Source organism: Ceratotherium simum, chromosome 22 (genome assembly GCF_057802395.1).
Source record: "Ceratotherium simum simum isolate JZ-2026a chromosome 22, ASM5780239v1, whole genome shotgun sequence".
Taxonomy (NCBI): domain Eukaryota; kingdom Metazoa; phylum Chordata; class Mammalia; order Perissodactyla; family Rhinocerotidae; genus Ceratotherium; species Ceratotherium simum.
The window spans coordinates 50,848,526-50,863,231 of record NC_141921.1 but is presented as its reverse complement, the minus strand read 5'-3'; the positions used below and the strand labels follow the sequence as shown (position 1 = coordinate 50,863,231).

At 64.8% G+C, this 14,706-nt stretch overlaps 1 protein-coding gene across 6 annotated transcripts in view; it reads left to right on the top strand.

Moving 5' to 3' along the window:
• Positions 1 to 14,706, top strand: part of AGRN (agrin) — a 34,969-nt gene that overhangs the window by 4,660 nt on the left and 15,603 nt on the right. For 4 of the 6 annotated variants that reach the window (XM_087447060.1, XM_014783773.2, XM_087447059.1 and 1 more), the window contains exon 3: positions 10,734 to 10,781. In XM_087447060.1, the coding sequence (XP_087303186.1) occupies positions 10,734 to 10,781 (48 nt within the window). Of the gene's footprint in view, positions 1 to 9,638; positions 10,159 to 10,733; positions 10,782 to 14,706 lie in introns of those variants that run through there. The other 2 variants (XM_087447061.1, XM_087447063.1) reach the window with 2 other exon arrangements.

Sequence of the window (14,706 nt, the reverse complement as noted above, 5' to 3'; positions counted from 1 at the left end):
GGCTCCCCGAGGCCTGAGGAACAAGGGCCCCTGGAGCTGGGGCCAGGCTTGGGGAGGAAGGTCCTGGGCCCACCTCCCCGAAACTGTGTGGGGTGGGAGGAGGGTCGGCCTCCTGTTCTGTGGGAGATAAGGACCTCGGACTCCACCCCAGGGCCCCACCCCAGGACCCCACCCCAGGCTCCCACCGCAGGACCCCCCCCCAGGCTCCCACTCCAGGACCCCACCCCAGGCTGGCATCCCAGGACCCCACCCTAGGCTCCCATCCCAGGACTCTACCCCAGGACCCTACCCCAGGACCCACCCCAGGACCCCACTCCAGGACCCCACCCCAGGCTGGCATCCCAGGACCCCACCCCAGGCTCCCACCCCAGGACCCCACTCCAGGACCCCACCCCAGGCTGGCATCCCAGGGCCCCTCCCCAGGCTCCCACCCCAGGGCCCCACCCCAGGACTCTACCCCAGGCTCCCTGGGAGCCAAGGCCTCACCATAATGAGCGGGACAGATAGACAGGGCTTGAGCTAAGCTGACCCCTCCCCTTCTGACTCTGACCCCATTCTGCTCCCAGGGACCCCACAGGGCCCAGGATGAAGTCCAGCAGCCACTAATCTGTGGAGGTCCCACTTTGTGCAGGGAATCCCTGTCCTTGGCACACCTCTACCCCCTACAATGCCCAGAGCAGCCAAGGTGGGGGGCATGTCCTCCCAGGCCCACGTCCTGGGGTGTCACCCTTGGCCTGCCCCCTCCACATCCCTGCCTGGGCACCTGCTGCTGGGCCGCACACCTGGCCCCCAGCTCCACTGGGACTCACCTTCCTCAGTTTCTCCCCCAGGGTCTTCCATGGTGGGTCTTCCCGGCTCCGCCCCGGGTCAGGCCCCTTCCCCAGCCTCCAGCCCCCAGGAAGGCTCTTCCTCCCTCTGCCCCAGGAGCTGCATTCCTGACATAACTGAGACAGGTATGTGTCCCTCCCTCTGCGCCACCTTTGGGTGAGGGAGGCCTGTTGCTCCAGGCTGAGGGAGGCCTGTTGCTCCAGGCGGCCTCTTCCGGAAGGAGACCCCCGCCCCCTGCTTTGTCAGAGAAGTGGCTTCTTCTCCTCCAGTGCCAGCCGCCCACGCGCCGTGAGCCTGCCCGGGCTGGCAGCTGAGCCAGCATCTCCTCCAACCTGCAGCCACCTCGTCCTGGTCTGGGCATTGCCCACACACTCCCACCACCCTCCCCACCCCCACCTCACGAAGACTGCTCCTGGGGCCTCCCCTGAAGCCCCCAGGAGGGACACAGGCCTGGCTGAAGGCCGGCAGGGCGGCCTAGGGCCCTTCCCTCCCCACTAGGAGCCAGGAGCAGAGAAAGGAAGTGTTGTCTGCCCTTGCTGGGGCCTGGCAAAGGGACAGGGGCCTGGCACAGGGACAGGGTCGGAGTAAGTCTGGCGCTGGCCCAGCCCAGCCCTGCCCAGCCCTGCAGCCAGGGGTCCTGGCGGCCATTCTCTGCAGCTCAGCCTGGCCGGCCTGATTCCTCCCTGCTAGGCCAGCTGTCCAGGGCCTTCAGGAGGGCAGTCCTACAGCTCAAGCTGGAGAGGCGCTGGGTCCCGGCCTGCGGCGTGGTTGCAGGCCCTGCAGGCTATGGACACCCCCAGGCCAGGACTGGCTGTCCGTAGTGCGGGGCAGGTAGATGTCCAGGGGGAGGTTTCTGGACGGCCTCCCTCAGGGCTGGGGCTGGCTCCCTCTGCCTCTGGCACGTAGCTTCTGCAGCCCCTGCTTCCTCAGAGCCTGCCCTACTCCCCCACATTCCTCCCTGCCAAGCAGGCAGTGGCCTCTCCCTGTTCACGTTCCCCTTGTTTCCCGTCTAGACGGTAGGTTCTCACCCGCCTCCAGACCCACCCGTGCCCTCCCCAGCCCCTCCCCAGGCAGGTTGGCCAGAGGAGGCAGGCCAGGCTGGAGGCTGCCCCCTCTCTCCTTCCCTCCTGAAGCTGGGCAGGGGGTCTGCCCCGGTGGGGCGTGACTCCCACTGTGCTGTCCTCTCCCCACCTGGGGGTCCCTGGCAGGGAGTCAGCACATGACTGGGCTTGTGCAGCTTTGACCTCGCCTGGGCTCCCGTGCCTTAGTGTGCATTCGCTGGGGCAGCCTGGGGGTGGGCTTTGCTGGGATCCCCTCGGGCTTTGATGCTGTCGCTTCCCTTGCGCAGGACTGAGCTGCCGGAAACAGCTCTGGGCTTTTTCCAGACCCCACCCTGCCCTCTTGCTCCCCACCCAGAGAAGAGGCCAGCCTCCATTCTCCCCAGCAGATTGGAAATAGAAACAAAAGTTGTTTAGAAACTGTCCTCCCCTCTCCCTGTCTGTCTCCACTGGCCTCGTATCCTGGTGGGGCCTGTGCCCTCTCTGCCCGTCTGTGGGTGCTGGGACCTGTGCTGCATGGATGAGGAATGGGAGATCTGCTGGTCAGGGCTGGTGGCCCACGTCTGGGGGCCACACCCTCCACCCCCACCAGTCCTCACAGGCTGGGGTGGAGGTTTCAGGGACTGCAGAGGGTGGGATGGGGCTGCACCAGGGAAGGTCAGCGGAGGAGTGGGCCCAGACTTCCGGGTCATGGGTCCAGCCAGAGGCCATTCCCGCCATCTCCCTGCTGTAGGCAGGCCAGTACAGCCTCCTCCTGGCTGCTTTGCTTCCTTCCTGAAGGATTAATCCTGGAAACCCTGTGAGAACCAAAGCCTGTCCCCCCATCACTGCAGGAAGGTGGAAACAGCTGCCGAAACAGGCCTTCCTCCCGCCCCACAGTGCTTAGCCTCCACCTGTGGGAGCCAGGCGAGCTGCCCCCCGCAAGTTGACAGAGGCTTAGGGGAGCAGAGGATGGACTCCCCTCCCTGCCCCCCCTTCCAGCCCTAGCACCCCCCCCCACTGCCATTGGGATAGGGAACCCCGGGTTCCCTGCAGGCCACTGCAGGCCAGTCACCACAGAGTCCTAGCTCACCTGGCACTTGACACCCAGAGTCCCAGGAAGTGCCCGCCACTCACCCATGAGAAAAAGGAGGCTCAGAGAAATGATGTCACCCCAGTGACAATTACCCCAATGACAGTGACGCGGCTCAGGGGAGGAGGGCGCTGTGTCCTCGCTGGGGCTCAGGAGGGGTCATGTTCGGGCCCCAGGCTGTGACTGGGATCTGGAGTGGGGGTGACCTAGGCCTCTGGTGGAGGCTCCAGTGAGAGGGAAGCTCTGCTCGCAGGGGCCTCCCCCCAGAGCAGATCCTGAGAACTTCCTCTGAGGAAGGCCCCCTGCCAGGGGCTGTGTGCAGCTGGACCTGGGAAGGGGAAGATGGCCCCTTCTGGCCTCCCTCCCCCGCTCCCCCCATGGAGTGAGGCGTGGGAGAAGGGGAGCTCTCTGTCCTCAGGCAGCCGGCTGTTTCCAGCTGTGTGGCCTGCACACGTGTGTGTGCACGTGTGTCTGCAGCCTCAGTTGTACTCATCTGTGCACACACAATTCTAGTCGGAGCCCCAGCTGGTGTCCCTGCGGGTGCTCTGCTTACAGGTGCGGGCGACCTTTGCTTGTGTTGTCCCAGGGGCCTTGGAGTGGGGCTCTGGCCGTCTGCCCTTGTGTGGGTCCTGGCCTTTGCTTGCTGTTGGTGGTCCCATCTCTGGCCTGCTGCCCTGGGGTCCAGCTGTGCCCCTGTGCCTGGCAGAGGGCCCGGCACCACCTCTTGCAGGCTCTGCCTCTGAGAGTGACCACAGTGGTTTCTCAGTGCAGGAGATGAGAGGGCGGTGAGGACATGAGAGAGTTTTGTCATGTGCCTGCCAGACCCTGAGTCTGACACAGGGCTCTGGGGGTGGCAGGGCAGTGAGGGAGCTGGAGTTGGGCTGCTGGCGAGAGGTGGGCCTGAGCCTTCCCTGCCCCTCTCCATAGCAGCCCCTCTGTTACCCCTGGCCCTGGAGAAGCTGCTGGAGGCACCTGCCCCTCTGCCTACAGGTATGAGGCCCAGGGCACATCCTGAGAGACAGGAGCACAGACATCCGGGCCGACTGTGGCGCCTGCCCGCCAGGGGAGGGTGTGCCCCCACTTCCCTCCTGGGGGGAGGCAGCGAGGCGTTCGTTAATTCAGTCATGGCTCCCTCCCCATCCACCTCCGTTCTTGGCCTGCAGCAGGATCCTACCCTGCCCTGCTGGGGTGTGGATGTGCTTCCCGAGGAGGCCAGGTGTGAGCTGTGTGTTGAGGGGTGAAGGCGAAGGGGGAAGGGTGTTCTGGGCAGGAAAGACAGTGTGACGAGGTTCGGTGGTTCAGTGGGTGGGGGAGTGGCAGGCGGTCCCTGTAGCTCTGGTGGCGTGTGGGAGAAAGCTCCTGTGGGCGTGGTGCAGGGGAGAGGGCAGGAAACCGGGATCAACTGCCATAACCCCTGGCTGCGAGAGTGAGCTGGTCCCCCCCCACCCCTGCCAGCCCCCCAGAGCAGGAGCCTTCCCACCGGCCAGCCCATCCGCCCTCCCCCCGGGGAGGAGCTCCACTGCACCCTGGCTGCCTCCCTGGTCTCCCATCTGTCCTGCGTCTGCCCTTCCACCTCTGCAGCTCCCTCCTCTCTGGGTCTCCATCTCTGCTCCTGTGTCCCTGCACCTCTGCCTCTCCTGGGCCCAGTGAGTCTGTCGGCCACCACCTCCATGAAGCACCCCCAACTCAGACCTTGTGCGGGGCTGTGCACCTCCCACCGCCTCCCCATGGTGCACAGCTCAGCATGGCCAGGCCCTCAGCAGGAACACAGGGTCTCCTGACTCACCAGGCACTGACCACACCTGGGCACCACCCTGGCTCCTCCAGCTTTCTCTTTCCTCCTGGAGATGGGCAGGGCCTGGTGGAAAGAGGTGGGTTTGGGGCTGTCCTAGAGGGGAGGGGCAGAGAGCACGAGCCAGCCCCACCCATTCCTGCCTTCCCACCTCCTTCCCACTCTCCTCCTCCTCTGTTCAGCTGGCGCCCCCTGGTGGCAGTGGCCAGTGTCCTGGCAGGTGTCCAGGCTGGGGGCTGGGCTCCATCCCCCCAGCACTGCCCAGGCCTGAGGACCTGCCAGCTGGCTCCTATCTCCCACTCCCGGCCCCTGTCACCTGCAGGCTTCCCCACACTGCCTCCTCCTGGTCTCCTGTGGCCTCCTGAGCCTGTGCTTACCTGGGCCTCCGTAGTGGCCTGTGTCAGGAGGCTCCTCCAGATCCAAGAAAACCTCTCTCCCCATCATTCAGGTCTCTGTGCAGGTACTGCCCCTCGGACCCTCCAATCCAGGGCACCCTCTGCCTCAGTGTAACCTCCCTGAGGGTGGGGAGCTTATCTGACTCAAGACAGCCTCCTGCATCGAGCCGCCCACGGAGGTGCCCAGACAGGGAGGGAGGGAGGGGCCCAGGGCAGGATGAACAATGAGCACTGCAGAGTCTAAGTGAGGGAGGGGTGCAGAGGCCGGTGGTCCCGCAGCCGCCTTCCAGGCAGCCAGCCCTGCTGAGCCCCGTCCCAAAATTCTCATTTAATTCCACCACCTGCAGCGAGGGTGAACTGGCAGAAGTGCAAGCCTTGCCTGGTGGTCAGGTGCGTGGGCACACACAGCCCTGGAGTCAAACGTGGGCACCTCCGGGCCTCACCTGGGGCAGCGATCTGGGCCCGGGCGATGCCGCCTCCTCCCCAGCGGCTGGCCGGCTGGCCCGACCCCAGTAGTGACGTCTTGCCCTGAGACGCCCATTGTCTGCAGAGACTGCAGGGGGAGGGAATGGAGCCTGAGACTGGATGCCAGGAGGCTGGAGCTGGGGGAGGGGCTGCTCTGCCTGGTCCTCTTCCCCTCTCCTTCCCCTCTCCCAGCCTGACACCTGTGACTCTGGCCGCCAGGCAGCCAGCGCTCAACCACTGGGTCTGTGCATGCAAGCAGCAGACGCCTTGAGACCCAGGGTCGGGGGGCAGTGGGACCTTGCGCACAGCCAGCCCGAGGTCGGACTGAGCGTGTCGAGTGCTGGCAAGGCCCCAGCACTAGAGGTGTGTGTGCACATGTGCGGGTGTGCATGCCGGTGGGGGGAGGGGGGCAACGGTCCCTCCCAAGTGAAGGAGGGGTCATCTGCATGAGAAAGGGGCCAGCAGGTTGCCCCTGGGCTGGACTCCTCATCCTCTCCGGACCCCATCCCCCACCTTCCTGCTCAGAGCCTGCGTGTGTGTACACACATGTACGTGGGGGCACACCCAATGTGTGTTGTGTGGGTGAGGGGCCCACAGACATGCTTTGTGTTGCATGAAGGTGAGTGAGTGTGACGTCCAGTGTGTATGCACGCAGATGTGTGTGGAGGGAGCGTGTGACACCCAGTGCCTGTGCAAACTTGAGTGAGTGGGTGTACATGCATGTCTGCACGTGTGAGACCTGGAACACTGAGTGTGTGCACGTGTGCAGTCACAGGTTGCTGGGTGGGCCCCGAGACCAGCAGGGCTCATTCCTGACTAGGAGTATCCTCTGTTCTTCCTGGGGCTGAGCCTGCGTGGGCTGGTCAGGCCTGAATGATTTGGAGTCTGACGATCCCAAAATAGTTCTGGTAGCCTGAGCTACCCTCCCCAGGCTGGGTCTGGGGCCTCAATGGCCCTTTGTCTCTCTGAAGGCATCCAGCCCCTGTGGGGGGCTCAGACTCTGACTGGGGCTGGGAGGGATGAGGCTGCCTGCCAGTTCCCCTCCCCCAGGCCAAGCCTGGTAGGCCATAAGCCCCATCCCAGTGTTGGCCAAGTGGGCCAGCCCCCTCCACCACTGGGCCTCTGAAGGCCAGCCCATTTGCTGGCAGATCTCAGGGTCTCTGTGTGGGGGAGGCCTCCCCTGCCAGCCGCCCCCTGGGGCTCCCACAGATCCCCAGGCTAACTCTTCTACACCCTGGTTCCTTTACTCCCCCTGCTGTGGAGCCATCCAGGATGTCCCATAGCTTCGATGACTGCAGCAGACAGGGCCCATGTGCAGGCAGGTGCTCAGTGGGCATTGCCAGGCCTTTGACCCCGGCAGTGTCCATGGGGTCCTCTCTGAGCCAAGGGATGCAGATGGCAGTCCCGGGGGGCTACAGTGAGAAGCAAGGGAGAGAATGTGTGGCTTGCTTGGGCTCCCCACCCCAAGTCCCTGGGCTTTGGGCCAAGCCCGCCCTGAGCAGATAAACAGACCCCACTCTGGGTGCTCTGGGCCCAGGGTGGTGCCCCGGGGAGCCGCTGGCACTATCAGTGTGGTGTGGGCAGTGCCGAGGTCTGGTGAGGTGGGGGGTGGAGGGGAGGCTCCCTGAGGAGGGGATGAGGCTAGCGGGGGCCAGGGTCTTCAGGTGGCTTGATGGATTGCTGCCCTGAGACCATCGTCTTGGGGGAACCACTTTGTTTATTCGCTTTTCCTGCAAAGTTTCGTTAGAACCTGAGGTTCCAGGGCTCCAAGAAGTGTGAAGACCTCTGCTGTGGGTGACAGGGGACCCTGACATGGCGGGCTGGCCCCCTATGGGATGTGGCACTGGTGTGCGCTGTGAGACAGAAGGAGTCAAAGGAGATGGACCCGGCAGAACTGGGTGCTGGCTGGAGGTGGCTGCCCCGCTGAGGATGGTTGGGGGGCTAGAGGAGCCTGCCTGGCCTGGAGGGAGTGAGTGGGGTGGGGACGCCAGGGACATGTGTGTGAGGCAGCTGGATAGTGGTGAGGTGGAGGGACCTTGGGAGGGCCCAGCGGGAGGCGTGGCAGGAGCCAAGGCACAGAGATAGCCATTGGCACCCTGGGATGGTGCCACCGTGGATGAGTGGAGAGTTGGGGTGTCACCAGGAAGAGTCTGTTCCAGGGCCGGGCAGAGAGGTCCACAGACCTGGGCAAGGACTCCAGGGGGCTAGGTGGTCAGTGCTTCTTTCCCAAGATGGACTGAGATGATGCCTAAAAGTGACAGGGGTGGCACTGGTGGCTGTGGCCACAGCAGTTTGGCTGAAAGGGGTACCTACTGACAGGTGTGCAAGCATGAGTGTGAGTGAGTGTGAGACTGAGTGTGAGAGGGATGGGACGGTGGTGCAGTTAATGTCTTTTCAGCTGGGGTGGGAAGTGGGTCAGTGGCCCTTCAGGGGACTGACCCGGAGGAGTCTTGGGATGGGGTGGGGTGCAGCCCAACCCCAAGGTGAAGGGGGTCCTCGTGCCTGGGAGGCTGTGCTTCCTCTCCAGCCCCCAGAAGGGCTGGCGACTCTAGGAGGGGCAGGTGGCCAAGGTCCTTGCAGGGGCCCAGGGCCCTGTGACCAGGTCCAGGCTGGAAGGGGCCAATTGTGGTAGGTGGGACTGCGGGTGGTGTAGGGATGGGGGTGCAGGGGCGTGGACGTGTTAGTCATAGAGATGGTCACCTGTGGGGTCCTGGTCGCAGAGAGTGGGACGTGACTGGTGTGGATAGAGGGGACGGGGTACGACCCGGGGCCTCAAACAGGGGCTGGGGAAGGGGCGGCCTCAGGGGGTGGATGTGCGGAGCCTGAACTGGGACAGGAGGCCCTGCTGTCTCAGGTGGGCCGCGCCCCGGGCCCTGCTGTGACGCCACGGCCCCGACGTTCCCGGGGCGGCCTCCGGGGGGCGCTCCAGGCTCGCGGGACCGCCTCGGGCGTCCCTCGGGGATTTGCATACCGCTTATTTACATAGAACTTATTTACATGGAAGGGAGTTGAGGTGTGCGGTTGGTCTGAAGTGTTGCTGTCAGTTCCCCGGGAGGGGCGAGCGCATCATGCCGCCCCCACCCTCCGTATTAGACCCAGTACCTGAGGGCCCCCCCACGCACACAGTGCCAGGGTGGGGTCGGCAGGAGCAGACACTCGCAGGCACCACGGCCACACGCAGCCCGCAGCCTAGAACCCGGCTTTCCACGCGGGGCGCGCGCACCGCTCAGCCCTGCCCCTGCCCTCAGGGGGAGCGGAGCGGGAGGGCCCTCCCAGCCCTGACCCCAACGCGGCCCCAGCTCCTACCCCGCTCTGTCCCTGTCCCCGCCCCTACTCCTCCACCCACCCCGCCCTTCCCGAGCCCCTGCTCCTCTCCCAACCCCAGCGCCCCTAACCCCCACTCCCACGCCCCCACCCCGCCCCAGCAACTACTACCCCCCACGCCCCTGCCCGAGCCCCCGTCTCCCCAGCCCCTACCTCCTGCCGTCTCTCCTCCCCCCGTCTCCCAGCCCCTACCTCCTGCCGTCTCCCCTGCCCCCGTCTCCCCAGCCCCTACCTCCTGCTGTCTCCCCAGCCTTACCCCGGCGCCCCTGTCTCCCTTTTGTGCAGCCGCCCTCCGGTCCTCACCCGCCCGCCCGATCCCTCTTTGCGCCGCCAGCCGCGACTCCCCGCGGACGCCGGGGTCCCCGGAGGCGTCCTCCTTTGTCTCTGCTCCCCGCCCTCCCTCTGCGGCGCCCCTCGCCCCTCACTCACCGCCGCAGCCCCGAAGAGGGCGAGGGGAGCTGGCGCTGCTCGCCGGAGGCGGGAGCCGAGGCGCGGCCCTGCGCAGCCGGCTCTTTATTCTCTGGCTCCTGCCGCGCGCTCGCCCCTCCTGCTCGCTGCCATCGCCGCTCCCGCCTCTGCCCGGGACAGGAGCAGCCGGGACCCTGCGCGCCTTGCGCCCGCCGCCCCGCCGAGTCCCGGCGACGGACAGCCAGCTCCCCTCGGACCGCCTCTCCAGGGTGGCCGGGCGGGCAGGATCGGGGCTGCGGGGCTCCGGGGGCTCCAGGAAAACTGAGCACAGCCCGAGCCCGGCGGAGAGCTGCTGGCGCCTCTGGCCCAGGCCCGGACGGTTCGTGGACAGCAGGGGTGGCGCTGGCTCTGTTCCTCCCGCGCCTCCCTCTGAGCCCAAATTTGGGATTTCTACTCGGGAGAATTCTGCACATCTCCCATTGTGAGCCCTGAGAGATGTGGAGGGGCCTTGGCGTCCCCTGGGCTGTGACGGGAACTGAACTTTGAGAACACAGCTGCTGTCAGCTGCCTCAGGGGTCCCAGAATGGGGGGAGTAGCCCCGAACAGGCCTAAGGGCACCTGGTGACGACGCCCGCACCCTGAGAGTGGGGGCCGTGGAGCCAAGAGCCATGCCTCCCCTGCCGCTGGAGCGGGACCCCCGGCAGCAGCGCGGGGTCTCCCTGCTGGTGCGCTATTTCATGATCCCCTGCAACGTCTGCCTGATCCTCCTGGCCACGTCCACGCTGGGCTTCGCGGTGCTGCTCTTCCTTAACAACTGTACGTGGCTGTGGGCGTGGCCACCCCAAGTGACCCTGCTTCTGCTGGCTGAGCTCCTGCTGTCTGTCCCCCAAGGACCAGGGGACAGGCAGGGACACAGAGAGGCCACCAGCATCTTCTGGGGATGGGACGGGGCATTCTCTGGATCCCTGGGCCCCTTGAAGCCTGTCCTTGGGCTCATGGGGGAGCTGACCCTCATCCTAAGCTACAGAAACAGTTTTCTTTGGGAGTTGAGGAGAAAGGGGGCAGCTGGCTACACTGGGATTGGGGGCTTTGGTGGGGCCTGGGCTTATCTAGGGAACAGGTAGCCGCCCACCCCTGCCACTGGAGCCCCCCGGACAGGTATCAGGCTGTGACAGTGCAGCTGGAGGGGCAGAGGAAAGCAAGGGCCTCTACCTTTGTCCCTCCGAAGCCTCAGCCAGTCAGGGCTCAGAGAGGGGCTGGGTAAAGGATGTGGGCAGGCAGGGATGTAGAGGTGTGGGCAGGGGTCGTGACCCCTCCGGGCTGGGCAGAGGGACAGGCTATGGAAGGACCTGCTCAGAGAGACCTAACTTAAAGATTTGTTTTTTTTCCAGACAAACCTGGGACACACTTTACGCCAGTGCCCCCGACGCCTCCGGACGGTGAGTGGGCTCAGCTGGTGACAGTGTGGGCTGGTGACACTGTGAGCTCGGGAGTCTGCCTGGAGGCAGTGGCACTCGCGGGCATCGGGGCCCTTCTCGGGGTGTGCACACCAGACGTGTTAGATGTGTCTGGAGCAGGGAGGAGGCTGGATGAGGGAGTCTGGGTCCTTCTGGGGAGTCCACAGTGGGGACAGCAGAGCAGGCATGGGGTCTGGCGTCCCTGGGCCTGGCCGTGTCCTGGCCGCCAGTCATTGCACACAGGTTTGGCTCTAACGTCTCTGGGCCTCGGCCTCCTTGGCTGAGAAATTGGGACTAGCTCCCGGAGCCCACAGGTTGTGCGATGGGTCAGACAATGTGTGCAGAGGCTGGGGGAGTGGGGGCGCAGGGGGCGGGCCTCAACAGGACCAATGACGTCTGAGGGGGATTGGAGAGCCAGTCCCGGAGGCTGAGCTGGCTGGGGCCTGGCCTTCCCGGGCGGCCTGCTGGTGTGCGGGGCCGCTGTAATTAAGCTGATCTGAGGGGGAGGAGGGGAGGAGCTGATGCCCGCAGAAGGGCAAGGGCAAGGGGCGGCCTGGGGTCCTCTGGGGAGCGGGTTTGCTCACAGCACCTGGGCCCCCACTGGGCAGGGGAGCCTCACCCTGAGCCCAGGTTCTCAGAAGTCACATACAGAGGGTGTGCCTGCATGGGGCGGGCTGTGGGAGGAGGGAGGTCTGCGCTGGGCTGGAGGCTCAGGCCCAGGACGGAGTGTCCCGTCGGTGGTACACAGAGGCCCGGAGCCGCCTGGATGTAAAGGTCGGGCTCAGGTGGGGGGACACCCTCCTCCCAGCGTCCTCAGCCTCCTCTCCTGGAGCCCGGAAGCCTGTGCCTCTGCTTTCCTTTACACACACACTGGCCCTCCCCACAGTGGCACACGTGGGCCCCACACCCACTCCGATCCCATCGCACACTCGGGACAGCTACACGCCGTGGCGTCATCATCCCTCCCAGGCGCACACACCGCCTATTTGTGGCTACAGGCAGGGCTCAGGGCATCTGCTCTGTTTCCCAACCCACCAAGACCAGGAGGGGAGTTAAATATACCAGCTCCAACCGGTGGCTATAAAAAGCCGCCACCGCCTCCAGCATTGCACATGCTGAGGGGGCCTTGGGCTGCAGGGAGCGAGACTGCGCCAGGGAAGCTGAGTGGCCAGAGAGGCTCCTGCAGGAGGCTGTGCTGGGGCAGGTGTGGCAGCCCCCAATGTGACATGTGAGGGGCATGCGGCTCGTGGGTGCCTGGGGACTCCACCTGCGTTTGCGAGGGGCAGTTTGCATGGGGATCAAGGGCTAACACAGGGAAGGCCTGAGTGCTGCCTGGCACACGGTGTGGTGTTACGACAAGCCATACCTGCACGCGTGTGCATGTGTACGTGTGCGATCGCACCTGTCTGTGCACATGGTTTCTGTGCTTGTGTACGTTTAAACCTGTCTTGAGCCTCTGTGATCCCCTGGTCCCATGGGGGAGCAGACTTGTCAACGGGCGCTCATGAAGCGGGCACCAAGGGGATGCACGGGAGCAGCCCGCACCTGACCTGACAGCCTGAGCTTGGGCCTGGGGAGGAGAGGCTATTTCAGCCAGGACAGGGGACAAGCACCATACGCTCCATACCTCAGCTTTGCCCACGTCACGTCACCAGCTGCCCTGGGAGCCAGGAGACTGCCCCTCGGGAACTGCCACCCTGGGCGAGCAGGGAGCAGGCTCCACAGAGTGATGGGAGGTGACAGCGCTGGGATCTGGACCTGCCCGGCTAACTTGGGGGTCAGTGCTGAGGCCTCAGCTCGATGGCCCCCTGAAGGCGCCCTGGCCCCTCCTCTGCCCTCGGCCACCTCCAGTCTAATAGCTGGTCCCAGGGAGCCTGTCCCCGAGATATCTCTGGCCCACTGCACCGGCCCCTCGCCTTCCAGTCCATCCTCTTGCACGTGACCCACTGCCCCAGCGTCACTCATCAAGAGTTACTGCCATCATCATCACCTTCCTCCCTAGTCTCTCTTTCGGGGGACAAAGCAGAACCCTGTGCTGTGGAGGCAGGGTGCAGGTCTTAGTAGGTGAGGAACATGCAGCCATTGAGCAGTAGATGTCCTTGGCCAAAGGGTTGGGACCATGGGAGGAGTCTGGCTGGACCAAGGTGACCAGAGGGAGAGAGAGGCCTAGGGCACAGACACATACCACCTGGCAGAGGAGCCAGAGGTGCAATGAGGTGACCGGGCCCTTGGCCATGGGTCCAGACCTTGGGAGAGACCTTGGTCAGCAGGTCCAGTTGAAGCCGAACAGAGCAGCCAGCCGGACATCAGCAAGTGCCTGTAGATTTGGCTTGGGCGTCCCGAGGGCCTTGGGCAAGGGAGGGCTGACTGTGAGAGGGAAGCGCTGAGGGAGAGGGAGGGAGATGGAGAGCGTGAAGGAGGGGTCAGGTGGACGTGGTTGGAGTCTGGTTTGAGCCGCTGTAGTGATGGGTTGTTACTGTGGTTCTGGTGGCAGCTGACTCACCCCATACAGCTGGTGCTGCTCACCGTCAAGCCTTTGCAGACTTGGGCCCATTCAGCCTCACAACCACCCTGTTTGTGTGCTCTTTTGTCCCCATTCACAGGAAACGGATGCAGCGTTGAGGGCAGCCTGGCTCCAGGGTCTGGGGGTGGTGGGCAGGAGCATCAGTGGGCTAGGGACTGGAGGCTGGGGAGTCCACACGGGCCCCGCCCTTGTCTCAGGCCCCTGTTCACTCAGCCTGTGTGGGGTGGGGCAGGGACGACCAGACGGACAGGCAGGAGCCTGGGGTGGGCTGTTGCTGTGGCAATGACTAGCTCTAGCTCCCTGTGCAGCCAGCCCTCCTCCCTCCTCTGAGTTGAAGGTGCTTCCTTCAGCCCCACTTCCTGAGCCTGCTGGGAGGTGATGGGGTGGAGCCTCCCGGCCCCCCCATAACTTATTCATGATAATTGGACCCAATTAAACATTTATGAGATGGAGACAGCTGCAGCTTTAATGGGCCCGCCCCGCCTGTGGGTGTGCAGTTCTGGGTGGGGGTCCTGAGGAGTCAGCCTGCCCCCTGCCCCGGATGGCTCTGGGTTTAAATGTCTGGGCCTTCTTCATTCCTGCACTCGGGGATGTGGTCCGGAAGCAGAGGGTCAGGAGCAGCCACCCGCTGGGCTGCTGGAGAGGTTCGGTGATAGCATGTGTGCTGCAGCCCTCAGCTACAAAGTGAAGAACTAGAATGTGACAGAAACAGTGCCAGGTCTGCAGAGCCCTGTGCCCAGCCTCCCTGAGCATGAGGTGGGGCAGCAGGATGAGCAGGTGTGTGTGTGGGGGTGGGGACATTTACTGAGGTGGGGGCTCAGGAGGACAAGTGGGGGAGGATGAGGCCTGGGGGTGCCTGAGGGACCCGGAGAGATGCCCCAGTCAGCTTGTGGCTGGGTGGGGGGAGGAGGGCCAGGAACCTCAGAGGAGGCCACATCAAGAGCCACAGCAGAGCGTGGGCCTGGGGAGGCTGGCTGTGGGGGGTGTGGAAGGTGGGGAGGTGGGCAGAGAAGGGACTGCAGAGGCAGAGCCCACATGGGGACAGGCCCGAGGGGAAGGGTGGCTTCCGGGGAAGGGTGGCTTCTGGAGAAGCAGGAGAGGGAAGATCTGAGAAGGGAGACCTGGAGGGAGCCTGGGGGTAGGGCAATGTTGAGGCACCTCCCCCCCAGGGTGGAGCTCGTGACCTGACCCCCCCCCCCCCCCCCCCCCCCCGCCCCCGTCCCATAGCTGTGTGACCTGAGGCCGTCCATGAGAGGCAGGAGTGCTGGTCAATGGGGAGGTGACCAGGGTCAGGGGTGGTGGTGGACACTGGAGCGGCTCCTAGGAAGGTGTCAGGGCTCTGAGAGGTGGGTCCCCAGTCAGATGAGGGCTATGTTCTGGGGA